The 17,568-nt window shown below is 42.8% G+C and overlaps 1 protein-coding gene across 2 annotated transcripts in view; it reads right to left on the bottom strand.

Moving 5' to 3' along the window:
• Positions 1-17,568, bottom strand: part of inpp5a (inositol polyphosphate-5-phosphatase A) — a 174,041-nt gene that overhangs the window by 23,558 nt on the left and 132,915 nt on the right. For both annotated transcript variants that reach the window (XM_085800826.1, XM_085800825.1), the window contains exons 10-11: positions 5,870-5,965; positions 4,697-4,771 (exon numbers count right to left, since the gene is read on the bottom strand). In XM_085800826.1, coding sequence (XP_085656952.1) covers positions 4,697-4,771; positions 5,870-5,965 — 171 coding nt within the window. The remainder of the gene's footprint in view (positions 1-4,696; positions 4,772-5,869; positions 5,966-17,568) is intronic.

The raw sequence follows: 17,568 nt of genomic DNA, 5'->3' as shown, positions 1-17,568 counted from the left end.
AGATAATTAAATCAATATTGTGCTCATATTTTCATGCAAACAGAATATTTTTATATTGCAGCTCTGCAGCCTGCAAACTGAAGACTTCCACCAGCACTAAACACACTGACCCTTTAAAGAAGATACAAGGTAAACCCCACTGTCTATGGATGAAACTTCATATGGAAACACTATGTAGCGGATGTGCTCGTCACGCTCTGAGCTGTGTGCTTGCAGTTCAGTTGGAGAGATTCAGCAGTTTTCACTTTTTCAACATTTAAATAACAATATTTTTTATTCATATCTTAATGAATTGCTGCAATAATGTCTAAAGAGAAGGATGTAAACATGCTCTCTAGTGGACAACCTATAAAATGACATTTTTCGGCTTCCTGCTACATTTAGGGTGTGTGCATGTGATATATTATGATGCAATATGGTGAAAAGTTTATGTAAGAGTTTATTTAACGATGCAGGGCTCAAATCAATAACTACCAATCACATGTATCAATGTACGTGGTCAGAGGTGTGTGTCTGTTTGAGGTGAAGTGCGTGACACAGTTTAAACAGCACGAGCATGAGCAACATATGGCTGTGTGTATCTACAGCATGCGGGGTTTTAACTGAATATTGAGTAAGCTGCAAATTTCACACTACATTTCCTCCCAGGTCAATTAAGCAGAACGCTCTGCTGCTCCGCTAGGTGAGAAAAAAACAGCTTGTATTGGTTCGAGGTGTCATGACTTGATAAAGCCGGGAGGGGGGGGGTTTGGGGGTAGTCTGTCAAGCAGAAGTGACCTTGGGAGTTGTGTCGATGATGCAGCTCAGAGGGAAAAAGATGAAGAAGTGTCTGAGTAAAAACTAGCCTGTCATTGGGCTCAAATTTCTGCCTCTGCTTGGGCGATCAGCACACTCCTAAATCAGAGCGCCGGTGATAGTTAAGAGGCAGGAATTTGAGGGAGGTAAGAAGAGAGGGACGCGAGGGCCGTGGCCCCCGACCGTCCCCCTCAGCGTGCCGGCTCACTGTCCACCACCTGTAATTGTGCTTTGATTTACGCATTGTCAAATAGGGCCTGTGACAACACCTGCTGCCATTAAAAACCATCAATAAATGTTGGGGTGAAAGGTCATTTAATTTGATTTTTACACCGCACACTTGGCTTTCATTGCGGGGGCTGTATTTTCATGGGCTCTTCATTATTATGTGTGGAATAAACTGTCTCTGACAGGGCTGGGCTGGTGGATGGGAGGGGGGGTCCACCCAAAATAAACCCAACACCACGGTGAACTGCAATAGAGTCTGCCAGTAAACCTGGAACTCGTTCTCTCAACATGTTTTCTGAATGGGATTTTGGTAAAAAAAAACCTCAAATCAGGTCTGTGGATAACAAAAGCTTAAGCGAGTTTCAGGTTTTGTTCTACAACATAAAACATGTCAGTGATTACACTACTGGTGAATTTTGAAACTTTTAAATGTGGTAAAAAAAGCGGTTGCTCAATACAATTACAAACCCTGTCAGGGACATTAAACGTCATCCTCCCCAACAGGCCAGAGTGTTCTTATGGAGGTTATTTGATGTTATTTATGGCTTTTCAACAAGTAAAAACATTCGCATTTCCCCATTAGACAATGTTTTTAAAATAAAGCGTCCGAAATCAGTGGAAAGCTTAGTGGTGGTGACATCAGTCATGTGACCATGTAGTAGTCCGTTAAAGCCTAACGTTAACTTTTTACTTCTGTGTACATGTCATGCCCGTGGGATTCTGCACCACTGCACATTTTGCATTATGCACTTTTTACACTATGTAAGTTGTATGCTCCAACGGGATTTTGTTGTTATTTATGACAATGACAAATAAACGATTGATTGGCCATGGCATTAAGCTTCAGATACGGTAGAAAAGGTTCATATGTGAAGATTATCTCGCTGAACAAAACTTGTATCATAAACTTGTGTTAATTTCTGACATAATCCAAAACGCAATGCAAAAATCCCATTCACTTCCTTTTTTTGCTGGAACCAGCGCCGTGATAAACTTCCGGGTTCTGACGTCAGCATTGGCAACACTCCATACAGTATAATGTTAGTTTCAAGTCTGTTAAAATGTGTAAGTGGGGAGGAAGGAAGGAGAACTTTACATAGGGAGGAGTGAAATTAGATGAGGAGCTCTGATACAGATGGAGGAAGTGATTTCATTAAGGACACCAGAGGAACAGGCTGTCGTAGTGAGACATAAAACTATTCATTCTCATAAAGCTATGTAAATTGACTGCTCGGAATGAAGTCCAGCTAAAGTAAAAGATAAAACACAAGGCAGGATTAGTTTATAGAAATCCCTTCAGGTCAGATTTCATTTAGCACGGCCCCTGTTCGGAGCTCTGACAGGTAAAATATGAAGCAGCGGCATTTGTTCTGGAGTTTTTTATGTTCCTCTCATGTTTAAAGTGTTTGTGGGCTTGAGTAACGCTGAGGGCTACGCCGCCCGCATGACAAGGAGAGGCAGGCCAGACAGAAAGGTTCATCACTTACTACAGCTAGTACACAAACACACCCTCCTCTCCCAGCCCCCCCCACCCCCCCCTCCACCCCATCTGCCGACACCACACTGATAAAGTTACAATAAAGAGATACTGAAACAAAATCAATGGGGACGGCCCTGTGGGTGTGTGTGATCCTGGAGAGGGAGAGATGGTGCAGATCTATGGATGCACGGCGCAAACATGCACTGTATGCATGCACACACACACACACACGCACACACACACACCTCCCATCTCTCCACCGGAGCAAAGCCCCGCGCTGCCCCTTGACGCCACGAGCGCCCAGAAAATTTAATCTTCCCAAATACTCATCAGGGCTCTCCATCGTCCTGCTGTGACAGCTCTGGGGATAATTAATTATACAATTTCGATGGGAATATCGACTAAACAAACCTATTAATCATAGCAAAAGTCAATAGGCATGGACACATTCAATCATGTCCTGGCCAATGATTACTCCTCTCAAAATACTATAATTATTTTCAAGAGCTGCCTCGAATTAAATTTCTGTCAAGCTGGTACAAGTCTTAGAGTTGATGAAGGATGCAATGGATTTTTTCTCCCCCTTCCCCAGTGGAGGAGTGTGAGGAGGAACATTTATCCTTTTGGAAAGGTAGTTTGTTTTATAAGGATCATAACATGGTGTGTTTAACTAGACCATGACCATCAGATTATCTCTGATGCCCCATTATGTCATCCATCTTGTCTGGCTTGGTGGGGAGGGAGGATGGGAGGGAGGAGGGGAGGAGGGAGGGAGGGAGGAGGAAATGAGGGGGCACCTCAGCCTCCTACAGCTTCTGTTACATCCATGACTCCTACATATTTCTGCTGATCAAATTCTATGATGTCTTATGGCACAATGTGAAGTGCCAGCATCTGTGTCCTCCAGCCTCCACCTCTGGTTAATCAGCTGAGTGATTAAACGTCCCCGCCTGCTGCTTTGGGGAGGGAGGAGCCTGTTGGTGTGCTTTCACAGAGGAAACAGAAAACCACAAAATCACATTCATTCAGGATAAGCCTTGATTATTTTGCTTTTAAGAAATGAGGCTGTCTCCTATTGGTGGAGCCTGGAGGCTGGATCAGAGTCAAACTGCAATGATGTGACTAATCATTATTTAACCTACAGACAAAATAAATAAAGTCTCTCAGCTTCCTTCAAGAGCTGGAAAAGCTGATAATGCCCATGAAACATTATATAATAAGAAACACCCGCCCACTCCAAAAGGTAAAGAAAGTTTAGTTAGTACACAGGTGAATGAGTCTTGTCAGATAAATGAAGAACAGAGACGTAAACTAAACATTTCAGCAGAGCAAAGTGACTGAAGCCTGATCTTTGCATTTTTTTGTGATTTTGAATGTAGTTGAAAGTCCTGATGCAGTAAAATTCAAACAAATACAGATTATTCTAATCTATATACATGACTGACTACAGTACAAACATACTCTAATAGGCTATGTGTCAAATCACACACAAAAATACACAGTGACAGAACATCGGGTGTAAATGATACACCCATTTTAGACCGTGTTGGACAAAACTGTGACAGGTTGACACGGATATAAATACCAATATATGATATATTTTATGTTGTTCCACTGTTATAAACTATAAGCATTTTGTTGCAATTTCCTTGAACCTCTTTTTTTTCAGAATGGAACAAAATTTTCATCATTTCACTTCATTTTCAAATTAAAATTCATCATCAAATTCTTTATGAACTACTGAACTATCCCCGTGAACATACACTTTTACATTAAGTGAAAGTGCAGATTGGGTGTCCATTTAGATGAGACTAGGGCGTTCACACATCTGTATCTGTATACAATATGTAGGTGCGTGTGGAAGGTTGCAGATTTCATCAGGATTCTTTTTAATGAGGTCCAACTTTGAACTACTTTATACACAGCTATATAAAAGTGTGTTGCAATGCTTTCCCTCTGCAGAAGCTTGAAACTTCCCTTATTAACACTCCATTATTCTCAAGTTAATTTGGTCATTTACAAAGAGAGTGTTTGTGATCATGCTAGAGTCATATGAGAAATCTAGTACGACAGCCACTGATACTAAAGGGACAAAGAAAGATCAGTCAGGATAAAATAATTGTAATGAATAACTACAAGATAAGAGATAAAAGACTAGATGAATAAAGGTTAGGAAGCACAGATGTGACTTACTGAGGTCCCATTGTTTTCCCGGAAAACATCCTGGTTGACATAACTAAAAAGCTTCTTTTCAAGCTGAAGAACAACCTGAATCAGAGGAGAGAGAGAAACAGAGCCGTGATTAATACTGATAATGATGTGAACTGCACTTTGTAATTAGAGCACTAATGAACAGCAGAGCGCTGAATCAAGTTCAACACTGGTGAACTCTGACACAAGAATTTTGAACTACTGACCAATAGCCCATGTTGCACTCACATCTAAGAGTATGGGGTCTAATTAGGGGTGGGCCAACTTTTTGGCTCAGGGGCCACAGTGAGGTTTAAAGGGGACATATTATGAAAATATCACTTTTTTTATTTACATACAAAGAACATGAGATCATCATGGGTGTTACAGTTATCACTTCTTGAAGGCTCTTTAACATTTATTTGGGTGTTTGTCTTCCCTTCCGGTCCCCAAAATGTGAGAATTGACCAAAAAATCTGTAATTCATTTGCATTTCATTTGCATTTAAAGGGACAGGCACTGAACCCAGCCATTCTGAACAGGTCTGTTTTGAGAGGATGAAAAGAGCTTTGATGTTTGATCCTTGGGGTATTTTGACCAAAGCATGTCACAGACATGTCTTTAAGACACCTGAGGACTGTTTTAATTTGTGGAAAAGGGGCATAATATGTCTCCTTTAAAATTTGATGGCCGGGAACTAATATAAATGACATGTAAAAGCCATTACATAACAGTAAAAGAAAACTTACGCTCAAATGACATTCAGTTTCAGTGGGATAGGAGCAATGTTGTTGCTCAGCCCTCACAATTTTGACCGGCTGGAATAAAAAGCCCAACAGGCCGTAGTTTGTCTTGTCTAAGTGAAGGAAGCTAATTCAGCTGATTAGCCTAGCACTGCCTGGTTTGCTAACATATATGAGACATGAGCCATTGGTCCAAATCTCTGTGAAGTGAGTGAACTTATTGAGCCAAGTCTATGCTTGCTAACAAACCATTAGCAGGCTAGCTAGTTGTATCAAACACTTTGCCCACTGAATAAAATAATGAATATGAAAATTATTTAAAAAGGGTGTTGAGATGACAATATTATTCAAGTGAAGCTTTAACGTTTCTATTAATTTAAACAGGGTGGCCGCTGAGTGTTGTGACAGGCAGCGTTAGCTCAGCGGAGCTTACCTTTCGGTCATTATCACTTTCTCGGAATATTAGCTTGTCCACTTCATTGGTGTCGGCGGCTCTGACTGTCTGCATGGTGGCAGTGGAGCAGAGACTCTGGAGGAGAGAGGAGAACGGGTGATCAGACAGATGAAAAGAAGACGTGTCAGATGTGACGTTAGCTGTGTGTTCATTAGAACAGGGGATCCCAAACTTTTCCATGGCAAGGCCCCCGAATAGCATCGGGGACCCCCTTTGCAAACCCACTGAGTTTTGATACAGGCAATTAGAAAGATGAGCATGGCAAATAAGTTTCAATATGTTATATTATCATGAATTAGATTTTATAATAATGCCCAAAATACAATAATTTGTTTGTTCTCATCTTCCCTCCAATTTGCTGAGGACCCCCGAGGAACCCCTGGTGGCCTCCCAGGGGCCCTGGCCCCCACTTTGAAAACCACTGCATTAGAATAAAGAAAAATGATTTTAATAAATTACTAATATTAGATTCTAATTTACATTTATTTTATTGTGTTACCCAGGTGTTATGTAAAGTCTTCTTCCCTCACACCTTCAAGCACATGCACATCATTCAGGAGTTTATAATGCTCTTAGAACAAACTGCTGCAGCCCTTGTAGCCAACACTGTGCAGTACACTGTGCTCCATTTGAATGATTTTTAAAGAACATCCCACAAACTACCACCTCACTGTCCCTGCTCTTTATCTGGGTCTATGTACTGACCCCACGGACTGTGTGCATGGTTAAATTCCCCTTTGTGGACTCTTTTAACAATTAGTTAAACATTCGACCATCTGTGTTTGAAGACAGTTGAATGAGATAATCCCTCAGCCAGTGGTTCCCATACCACACGGCAGAGACTGGCTGACCTGATTGAAATTCAAAACACAGATTAGATAATCGGGTCAAGCCAATATAGCGAGCAGAAAAAAAAAAAAAAGAAGCCCTTTAGACCGAAATGTCACAAACCGGCGCTGCTTCGGCCGCGAAGAAACTGCACAGCAGATTAGAACAAACACCGTGCCCTGAGAGAAAGTGGAACAACTCTCTGCTGTCTCCCCCTCACTGCCTCAACACCATTCCTTCAACCCCCCACCCCCCACCCCCCCTCACCCCCCCCCCTCCCCAAAAGCAACTTTCTAAAGCCCTAACAAATCGCTCCATCTTTCACTCATTTAGGCCATCCAAATGCAGGGTCAATATGGTCCCCTGGCAGCCAAATGCTAATGCGCTTAAGTGCGCTTAAGCAGCTTTGTGCAATGAATAGGCCAAAGAAGGAGCTAGTGAGAAGGGCAAGAGATACTTTCCCTGTCAAAAAGTCATTGTAGCCACAGCTAGCAAAGACAACCACAGAGTCATTTTTTTGCCATCTCTGATTAATCAAATACACCACATGTATATAATACGCATTTCTTTGCAAAAGCTGCAACATTTTCAAAAGGTTTGCAAAGTTTTGTTTTGTAATAAGATATTCCTCAAAAGGACTTTCGTAGCATCTGGATTCTGTAATTCTGTTAAAGTGAATTCCCCTCTGTCATTTGTTTTGCAAATCCAAGACGAGTCACTGACCACCTCACTGCTGCTCCTGATGCTCACACTCCCACTGGTATCAATACACATCAATATCTAAAGCACAGAAACAGCTCTTTCATTCAGGTTCCAGTGATTCAGAGAATCTGCCAACAGAACCTTTGATTTTTAAAAAAAAAGGTCAAACATGAACATGGACACACACTCACATACAGTACACATGGATGTGAGCAGAGAGAAGACCATGGAGAACATTTGGTTTTTGCACCTTGAGCCGATGGTGAAAAAAAACGAGAAGATAATTATCTAATGTTGCCTTTTCTTGAAGGAAAATGTCTGATGAGACTAAATCAACCTGCTCTATCGTCAAGGAAACTAATGAATCCAACTGCAGATTTGCACATCACTACTCATCCAGCCCGGTCTTAAAGGTGTCGGCTGCTTTGCCTACCGCTGTATGTGCCGACGTGACCGATCCATTCATAAGTTTGCTGATTGATCAATCAGTGTGTCATTGCAGCTGGTGGTTCATTGATCACATCTCTCCTACTGTCATCCTGGCTGAAAAACATCCTCCTCTTCAAACACACACATATAACCTCAGCACTTTGCTCATCCCAGCATCTCTGTCATAAGCTCGGCCCGGCAGACACTTAGATGGGGGGGAAAATGAGAACCTCATGCTGTCACTTAAGGCTATATCAGAGTAGTGATGTCTCTTTTGCTATTGCCAGCAGAGCCCAGGTGCTTGTGCCGAATCTCCGAACAGATCTCTCCCTTCAAAGTTCCTGCCTCCTAAATGCATTACATGTAGACACGCTCTCACTGACCGTCCTAAATGATATTACCATAATTCATTTGACTGCAATTGGCCCCTTATTTGATACATGCCAATTAGTCTGAGAAAGGGAGCGGGAAGGGAAGGGAAGGGAAGGCGAAGGCAGGCAATGGGAAAATATTAACCAGCAGCTGTCATGGAAAGTAGCTGTGGTGGAGGAGACAGTAGGGATGTCTTCACTCCTTTAGGGGGAGATAAGAGTGATCCTTGTCAGTCTTGGAAACACATCTCTGCAATATGGGTCACAGGTCAACACCGGGTGTTTGCAGAGGGCCAGAGGCCGGGCGGCGGGATGAGGGGTTGCCGAGGAAGGCGCTGTGCTTTGTGCATCAATGGAGGATAATCTCGTGACTGTCAAAGGAGGAAGCGGCTGTTTAAAGGAGCTCTCTATTCCAGCTGCTCTCCTTAGAAGAGAGGTTAAAGCAATCTGTCCCACTTCAAAGAGCAAAAGACATACACACATTCAGGGCCTTCTGTCCCCGGTCCAGTCAACAGATGGAGGCGGATTCGCTGTGCCCAACTTAAACACTAAGACACCCACATACAGCACCAGGGCGTTCCTCACAATCTATATTGAAACACATGGGAGTTTCATTCAGTCACAAATGCAACACATGTTAGATTAAATTTGGCATGAACATAAATATTCAATTTATTTAACCCTAAAACCTTCTCAGGTTCACACTCACTTCGCCCAATACAAATGAAAACAAGGAGGAATATTCTATATGTAACTTATTCTTAATAAATCACAGAAGCCCATCTCCTCCCATTAGCATAAACCCTTAAAAACTGGTCACTAATCAAATTTCGGAATTTTTGGAATCTCTTTTCATTTGCTTAAAATAGCAGGCCAAATTAATTGTGTACACTCAAGGCATTGTAGTTCATGGTAAATGTTGTGCATCAACACACAAGTGGTGGATTTTCTGGCAGCAGGACACCAAAATAAAGAACCATGTATGTGTCCAGGGTAACGAAGGAACAGGTCCAGTTCTGCTGCTGGTTTTTTAATTGTTTTTTGATAGTAATGAAGCTCTATAGCACGGATGGTGCAAAACAGCCAAGCACATTTACTTAAGTGTTGTACTGAAAAACTAGGGAACCTTTTACTTTACTTGAGCATTTCCACTAGCTATTAATTACTATTGTGATGAGGATTTTTACACAATAATTAACATACAACACATTGTTGAAGAATCAACCAGTGGCTTCCTATGTTTCTGGCTTCTGACCTCCTACAAAGAGCTGTATCTGTATATAGAGTCACATTTTAATGTTAACAGCTCCAAAAGTCAAAGATTAGAGAAAAAGCCTGATAACAGAGAGACGCTTTTGTGAATCAGAACTTTGTTTTTTCTTATATCCTCTCAGGTTTATCTGGTAATCATATATAAAACCATATTTGAGGTCCTTCTTATTAATTATTTAAAGCAGAAGTAAGCGATCCGGTCGTTTTGGCTAACTTCTTGTCAGCCGATGGAGTTAGCAGTCTCCGCCCTCGTCCCTACGTCATCACATTCACGCGCATCCCTTGGCTGCACACACAGAGAGGACCGCCCCTTTATGCCGTTCTCTCTCCTCATTGGATAAAGGTTGTAGGATACAACAAAAGTTTTCTCCTCGGCTTACAGCAGAGCAGAGTGACTGACAGACCCGTGTTTCAGACCAAACACTCTATAGAAGTGATTGCTGTCGGAAGATAGAACTATTTAAGACTTTTAATAACACAAACATTCCGCTTACTTCTGCTTTAATTGTGTCATATATCATGATATATCAAGAGTGGGACCGGTCCACACTTTCACTTTAATCCATTAATACTACATTTTGATTATACTTGTATTTGTAACTTATATTATGCTAAAGGAACAAAACTGAAAACTTCTCATAGCAGTGTCCAGCACAGAAAACCCATGCAAGATGAATCCTTTTAATATATATTTGTAGTAGTATATTATTGGTATCATATAGTATAGTAATATAGTATTATTAGTATTAGTATAGTATATTATAGATTTTATTACAGCATATGATTTGCACTCTTGGATCCAGCCAGGATTCATATGCAAGTTTAAATAAAAGTTGAAAATCTATACTTGAGTGTATGTGTATTAGTTTTATGCACCTGTCTGCTTGAGTGCATGTGAAGTCTCTCTCCTCTGGTCAGTAGAGGTCAGCTGACCTGAGATTTTTCAGTACAATCAGAATCCCAGATTCACTGAGTGTCCCAGCCAAAGCCCCATTCATTCATCCTAACTGCTCTGGAGTTTATATTTATTCCCCCTGCCCTCACCCCCCCACTCCCGCACAATGATTCACACCGTTCACTTAACACTCATACCAGCGATATAATAAGGCATGGAGTACATTTAGAACACAGTGATTAAAGCTCAATTAGGTAGAGAGAGAGTGTGGGCCTGTGGGCCGAGGGACACGGAGGATGAAAAGACAATAAGCTAACTATTCATTCTTCATTACCAGAGCAGGGGACAGGGGCTTCCCTTTGTGTCAGCGGGGCCAGCGGCATTGTCAGAATGCACCATTATTCTCTCATTGCCACGCAGAGCGCCTCTGCCAGCTGAGTTAAGGTGTGCCAACAGGAGCTGGCAGGTTCAGCACCAATGGCTTTCTGCGCTCCGATCACTTTTCCTGCCGCTCGCCACCGTTCATCACGCCCCATCCCATCCCCATCCCCGCCGCCGGCATGCGTGATTGCAACATCTGCCCCCCGGTGGCTAAGGTAGACGGCGGAGGTGGCAATCCAAAGCAGGCGACAACAAATTTGGCCCCTTCTCTTTGCGATCCATGCCACGCTATTACACAGGGAAGCCAGTAAATCAGCTGTGACCCTCCCCGCCCCGATCTGACTGGACAGCAGCCAGAGTTATCCACTCCTCTCTCCCCAAGTGGCCGACCAATTTAATGCCTCCAAACACAGGGGATTCATCACTGACACATACACACACACACACGGCCAGGAATCAAGATTGTGGAGAGAGGTACAAGAGTGGACACATTATCAGCCGCAAAGTTAGCCTCTGTGTGACCCACTGGTCAACGCTTGACCCTTGTAAACCTGCCCTGCGTCACCCCCTATAACAGCGAGCGGCAACATAACGCAAACTCTCGCCCCTTCCCATGAACTCGCTGAGAGCCATGCAGCGGCCAGGCTCGTCGGCCAGGGCCGGCATCGTAGGAGGTCTCTCTCTGAGTCGCCACGCCCTCGTCCATGGACAGACAACTAGAGGTAAGAGGTAGTGAGGTAGTGATAATGTGCCCTATTTATCTTGTGCATTATAACATCTGGGAAACGTCTCTAAAAAGCAAATGGCACGCATTGAGGGCTGCCATTCTTGTTGCTTTACCTTCACAAACCGGTCCCAAAAAAAAAAGCATTTGTCCCCTCGGAATGGATAATGGACAGGCCACAAATCATTCAGGACAACAGAACGGAGGGGTGTGTGCATGCGAGAGAGAAACTGAATGTATGTGTATGTTTTGTGTGAGTGTGTGTGTGTGAGTGTGTGTGTGTGTGTGTGTGTGTTCCCCCCCTGGTATTTAACTTCTCTGCTGGCTCCATTCTGCAGGGCCCCGCAGGACAAATTGCCCTGCATGGTTGTCTTTGAGAGGCAGTGCAGCACGCAGAGAAAGGGACAGGGCTGAAACACAGGGAACAGGCCTATAAAAATTCATCACTTTGACCCTGGTGACCTCCCACTACTTGGGGGTGGGGGGGGGGGGTTACACACATACACTCACACACACCCACCCACCCACCCACCACACACAAATGCACAAGCACACACTTGCCCACCCACCAGCCCGAACCCCCTAAGAGTCTCAGCTGTGGAGCTTCTCTTCAGAACTGATCTCTAAACATTTTTAGGTAAAAGAAATCAAACACACAGCGACTTAAACAAGACCAGTGGAGCTCCAGATATCAACTAAGCCTCCTCTCTGTTTCTCTCTCTCTCTGTCTCACACACACTCACACACACACATGCACACGCATAGTCACAATGGCCATGGAAAAGCCTTCCACACAGGAAAAGGCCACCAGATGCTTCATTGTGACCGTGTCTCTGTGTAAAGTAGTGGCAGTAAAAGGAGGGTGGGTTCTCCTGAGGCATATTAGTCCCAGTAAGAGGAGGGCATTGTCTCAGCCCGGGCTTTTGACACATTACTGCCACCTGTACAAAGAAAACCTAATGAGAGATTTAATCTGAGAAACCTCCCCTACCACTTTTAGTCAGCACTTTGAAACCAACTGCAGCAGATGTCTGGAAGACTGTTTAACGCAGCAGTTTCTCTTAACCTCTCAATAAAGCAATGCATGCTTAAATGGCTCAATAGCCATCTTAATGTGGCATTCATTTGAATGTTGTTAGCTGCAGTTGTTATGTTTTGAAAGGGGAGCTTTGTGATCTGAAGGAGTAGCCAGCAGGGCGACGGGCATTCATGCCTTCTCTTTTTCCTCTTCTTTTTCTTTTTAACGCTGCATGCAGACTTAAAAAGAACATTTATCCTACTAATGAGGAAACAAATTCTCATCCAACCGTGAAGCAATAATTGTAGCACATTTAAACATAGGCCAAAGTAGTGCTATAGATAGGTATAAACACTTAGCGAGCAGCCAAAAGCACTGAACTCTCATTTAATTCACCTATTCCATCACGGCTCAAGCTGGGAATCAATTAAAGGAAACAGACAGTGAGGTAATTTGTCGTTGCTGAGTCAATTACAGAGTATCGAAGAGCCATTCAGTGACTGGTGATTAGTGACGGCCCGATAGGAACGCAGCCCGTTGAGTTCATTACACTGGTATTCGATAAACATCAGGACTGAACAATTAATGAAAGTCTAATTCTGCACCTTTTAGGAGAGTTTGGTTAGCACTGTGCACAACATGCACCACATGCAACAGAGTCTTGTGTCAGCTTTCTGCTACCATCTCTTGTGTTAAGGTCGTGTCTTAAATCAGCTGTACATTAGCCTATAAACTATGCACTAAAAACATTTTTTTCATCTCTTGGTTACATTGTTAGGCTTCCTTATCCATGAAAATGTTGGTTTTAATATTTTTTGGTGTGGAATCCTGGGCCTTTTTTGTCAGTATACCGCTTGACTTCAATGTAACCTTCCTCTTGTCAGCTTTCTGCTACCATCTCTTGTGTTAGGGTCGGTTCTGACCCGAGTCTTAAGTTAGCTGTAAAACACATTAAAAACAATTATTTATCATCCCATTTGTTTCTCATCTCTTGGTTACGTTGTTAGGCTTCCTTATCCATGAAAAGGTTGGTTTTACACTTATGATTTCAGTTTTAACTCTCATTATTGTTCTTATCGTTATAACCGGGTCAAAACCGACCCTAAAAACACAAATGTCATAATTCTAACCAGAGCATTTTAGAAGTTTGTGAAAAAAATAAAAAAAGTTGTATTTTGATTAAATAGAGATTCCTGACAAAGTCAAAAAGCCTTGATGCAATAAACTAATTTTTGTGGTACTTTCATGCATTAAAAACCTAAAAACGGGTCAGTGGCGATCCTAACACAAGAGGAAGGTTAATCAGATCAAGATTCATTCATACACACAAATCAATGATTGTTTTTCTCTTTTTTTTTCTTCAACAGAAATGGAAAACTTCCATAAAACTGTTTTTTGTATTCACTATAGCAACAGTTGATGGCTTTTTCAGGCAGGTGACCAGATATCCTCCTTCCACGGAGAAGCACAAAACCCTCCTGACACACAAAGAACATTGATTCATTTGGAGCACCACCCTTTAATTTGTTTGCACCATTTCATCTAAATGATGCACTTGTCCACAAGGGTGAGAGAGAGAGGTGTAATTCAGCCAAGGAAAAAGAGGAAAGGGGAAGGTACACGGGGGGGGAGGAGGGGTTTTGACACCCCACCACAGGGCGCTAGGCAACCGTTTAGTGGGTGGGCTTTGTGATACATTTTACCAATTTTTCATGCCCATCCCTCTTGATGTGACCCCACTCAGGGCCTTTTATGCCCCTGACAGCTCTGCGCAGGAAAACATGCTGCCACTCTGATAGCATGAAATCGGGAACAAAGACCCCCGGGGAAAGGAGAAGGGGGCCACCGAGGCACGCTGTGCTCCGGTCCCGCCTGGCTCTGGACACAAACAGATGTTAGGCCAGCCCTGGCTCTCTCTGCAGCCTGAAAGAGAAGGCCCCGTAGGAGAAATGGGCCTGAAATGTATTGTTTCGGGCCTCCTCTAAGACAAAAAGTGTAGCCACTCCTTCTGAAAGAGCACAGCAATATGGCCATCACAGATAAATCACACAAGGAAGGGGGCTGAGAGAAAGGCTCATGAATTCTCTGGCCTTTAATGGGCCCTCTTAAATATGATGGGATATTTGTGTGTGAATGGAGCCCACTGACTTTTAATGTCAGGTTGCAGAGTTGTTTAAAAGCCCATGGTGCCAACAGTGGGTTTACAGCTGTGTTATAATAAGCCATTCTGTAGGAACATCACTCTGCCGCTGACAGTAAAGATTCAAACTGGGGAAACCTGTGAGCCAAGTTGTTTAAATAATGCAAGCACCTCTGGCTTCCTCAACAACACCATCACTCTTCCTTTTTAATTGTGCAAAGGCATGAGCAGGACAAGCAAATACCATGAGTTAAAGATGTCACCTGCTTTGAATAAGGACTTGTTGAATGGTGAGCGTATTCAGCCATGTGCAGCCATTCTCATGCAGACGGCTGTTTTGCATATGCATTAGAAACAAACTATAATGAATATAATGATGGAAACGGCTAAGGGAGATGGTGTGTTTGCCCCCCCTCCCCCTTCGGAAAAAAAAAGACAACATGCATTACCCTGGCATCCACTCTATCCTTCAGATGGAAAAACAAAAAAAAAACATGATACAATTATTGTGTTGTGCTTTACAAAGGCTGAGGACTGCATTAGTCAAAAATGGACTGACATCATACAAGTCGGACACTATGTGCCAGGCACAAAGAGATCCCTATCCTTCACAGTTTATGCCACATTTCATCTGGACTAAATAATAGCATCACTGTTGTTGCTGCTGCTGTTCCTGCTTGGGATTTCAAAGGCAGGGGTCAATTCCGACTAACAGAGGACAAGACAAACCATCAATAAAGCAGGAGATAAAGAAAGAGTGAGCTGGGAGCCAAAGTTGATTATTCATGATTTATAGAGAGATTACACTGTTTAGAAAAAGAGGCGTATTAAATAAGAAGGACATAGATTCAGTATTAAGTCTACTTGAATTCACAGACTGATGGAATTATTCACTAACTAGATTTGGAATAATTATTATGGATAATCCTGGCTGCTGTTACTAATACATATAACACGAGAATATCATTTTATTTTAAACAAGATGTCAATAGTAGACTGCATTAGACTCCTTATACAGAGAGATGGCTCAGGGACGTTTAAGGATGCATCATCTTACAATATGCGTTTACTGCTTTGGTGTCTGTATGCAGCACAGTGCTGGGTTAGGGTGAGAGGGCTCTGGGTTCAATTCCCAGGCCTGGGGTCTTTCTGGGTGGAGGCTGCTTGGGTTCTCTCTGGGAACTCGGTGGACTGGGGACCCATTAGGGTTCTCCATAGTGATTTTTGTCTGATATACTACATATCGTTAGCCTCATAGCATTAATGCCCAAGTCTTATTTTGGCCAAATCATGAAATATGCCTAGCTCTCTCCTAAGACTGCTGATTCACTGTGCGTTATCATGCAAAAAAAATTAAAATATGATTTAGGCAACTATGCTATAAGGCGAACGATATAATCTGATAAAAATATTTTACATTTTAGATCAATCTCTTAAAAAATCTCTTTTGTCTTCTGACACGTGGACATTTGGACACCACTCTGAGCAGATTATGACAACTCAAATTCATTTTCAAATCTTCAGTTAAAGGTCCAGTGTGTAAAATGGGGGGAAAACCGAATCAGCTCTCACTCACTCGCACTCACCTCTCCTGTCTGCAAAGTGACGGTGTCCTCCGAGGACAAAAAAACTTGTTTACCACGACTGAGACGACTAGGAGCATGGAGCGATGAGGTGAAGATCTAAACCATTTTACAATATGACTCCTCCTCCTTCTTCGTTTGTTCATCTATGAATGCGAAAGTTGTGAAACGCGCTCTCTGGCTGGCTGGATTTTCCGTTCGGGCTGCCATACAAACACTCTAAAGCAAGACCCTTGTTATATGTATATATACTGTTTATAAAAGAATAATTATAAGGCGAAAACCAAACCAATTTTGTTTTATAGCAATTATACACTTATACGAATATATTCATGGGTAGTATATTCAGATTTTGCCAATAAACCTTGTTAATTATTACACACTGAACCTTTAATTGAGAAAATGTGTGTGCAAGAGAAGATACAGTAAGTGGATGAAAGAATGAGTGAGTGGATGTTTTGGGGAGAGTGACGGTGTATAATGTATAGTGAGGAGCTTCTACTTCTAGAGTCACTTTTATGAGCAGTTATAAAACTATTCTGGGAGAAGTACGTCTCCGTCTCAGCTTTGGTTCCATCTGGAGGAGACAGCAGCGGTTGGAGGATTTAGGGGGGAACTCAGGCTACATCCCTGACCAGGGCCAACCCCGAGGGCCTTCGAGGCAACGTGCCCTCCCAGGCCCTGTTAGTGCCAGGCTCTGCGCTCATCCTCAGCTTGGTTTGTCACGCCATCCCACCGTTGGCATGGTGTTCCCAGCTGCCAGTCACAGTGCCCTCCCCCTCGCCCTCCCTCCCTCCCCCCCCAAGTACACAGTGGCAATAGCATGGCTGGCGCCGGACTCAAACGGCCTGTTGTTAATGAGCAGGACCAACAGAAGCCATTGCTTGTTCTTCATTTGCCAGCATTTTAATTATATGGACAGCACTCCCATTAAAGCTGCATCGCTCAAGTTACGCCCTCATAGCTGAACTCCTTTTTTCCTCTGTGTCTTCAGTGCTGTATTCATTAGCATCGAAAGCAAACAGAGAGACGAGAGAGAACAGACGCTGTTGTCTAGTGGGAATAGTCTCCCTCTATATCCAGATGGGTTATCTCTGATATAATGGGCCCTCATTGTGATAGATTGGGCTCTTCTAGACCGATAATATGCTTTTATTGTATTGTAAAGAAACATCTCCATCACAGGCTTCGACTGTGAAGCCATAAACAGGCGTGGGTCAAATAGTAGGTGTTAATAACTCTGTTTTAACTTTCACGGTGCAGTAAATGGGAGGAGTTTACTGCATCAGGACAATCTAAACAGTGTCAGGTTGGTTGTCTTTCACAGAAAAGTAT

The sequence above is a fragment of the Trachurus japonicus genome, chromosome 15 (genome assembly GCF_045865225.1).
Source record: "Trachurus japonicus isolate A0001 chromosome 15, Traja_1.0".
Taxonomy (NCBI): Eukaryota; Metazoa; Chordata; class Actinopteri; order Carangiformes; family Carangidae; genus Trachurus; species Trachurus japonicus.
Note: the sequence above shows the minus strand (reverse complement) of the source record. Positions and strands in the feature narration are given on the sequence as shown.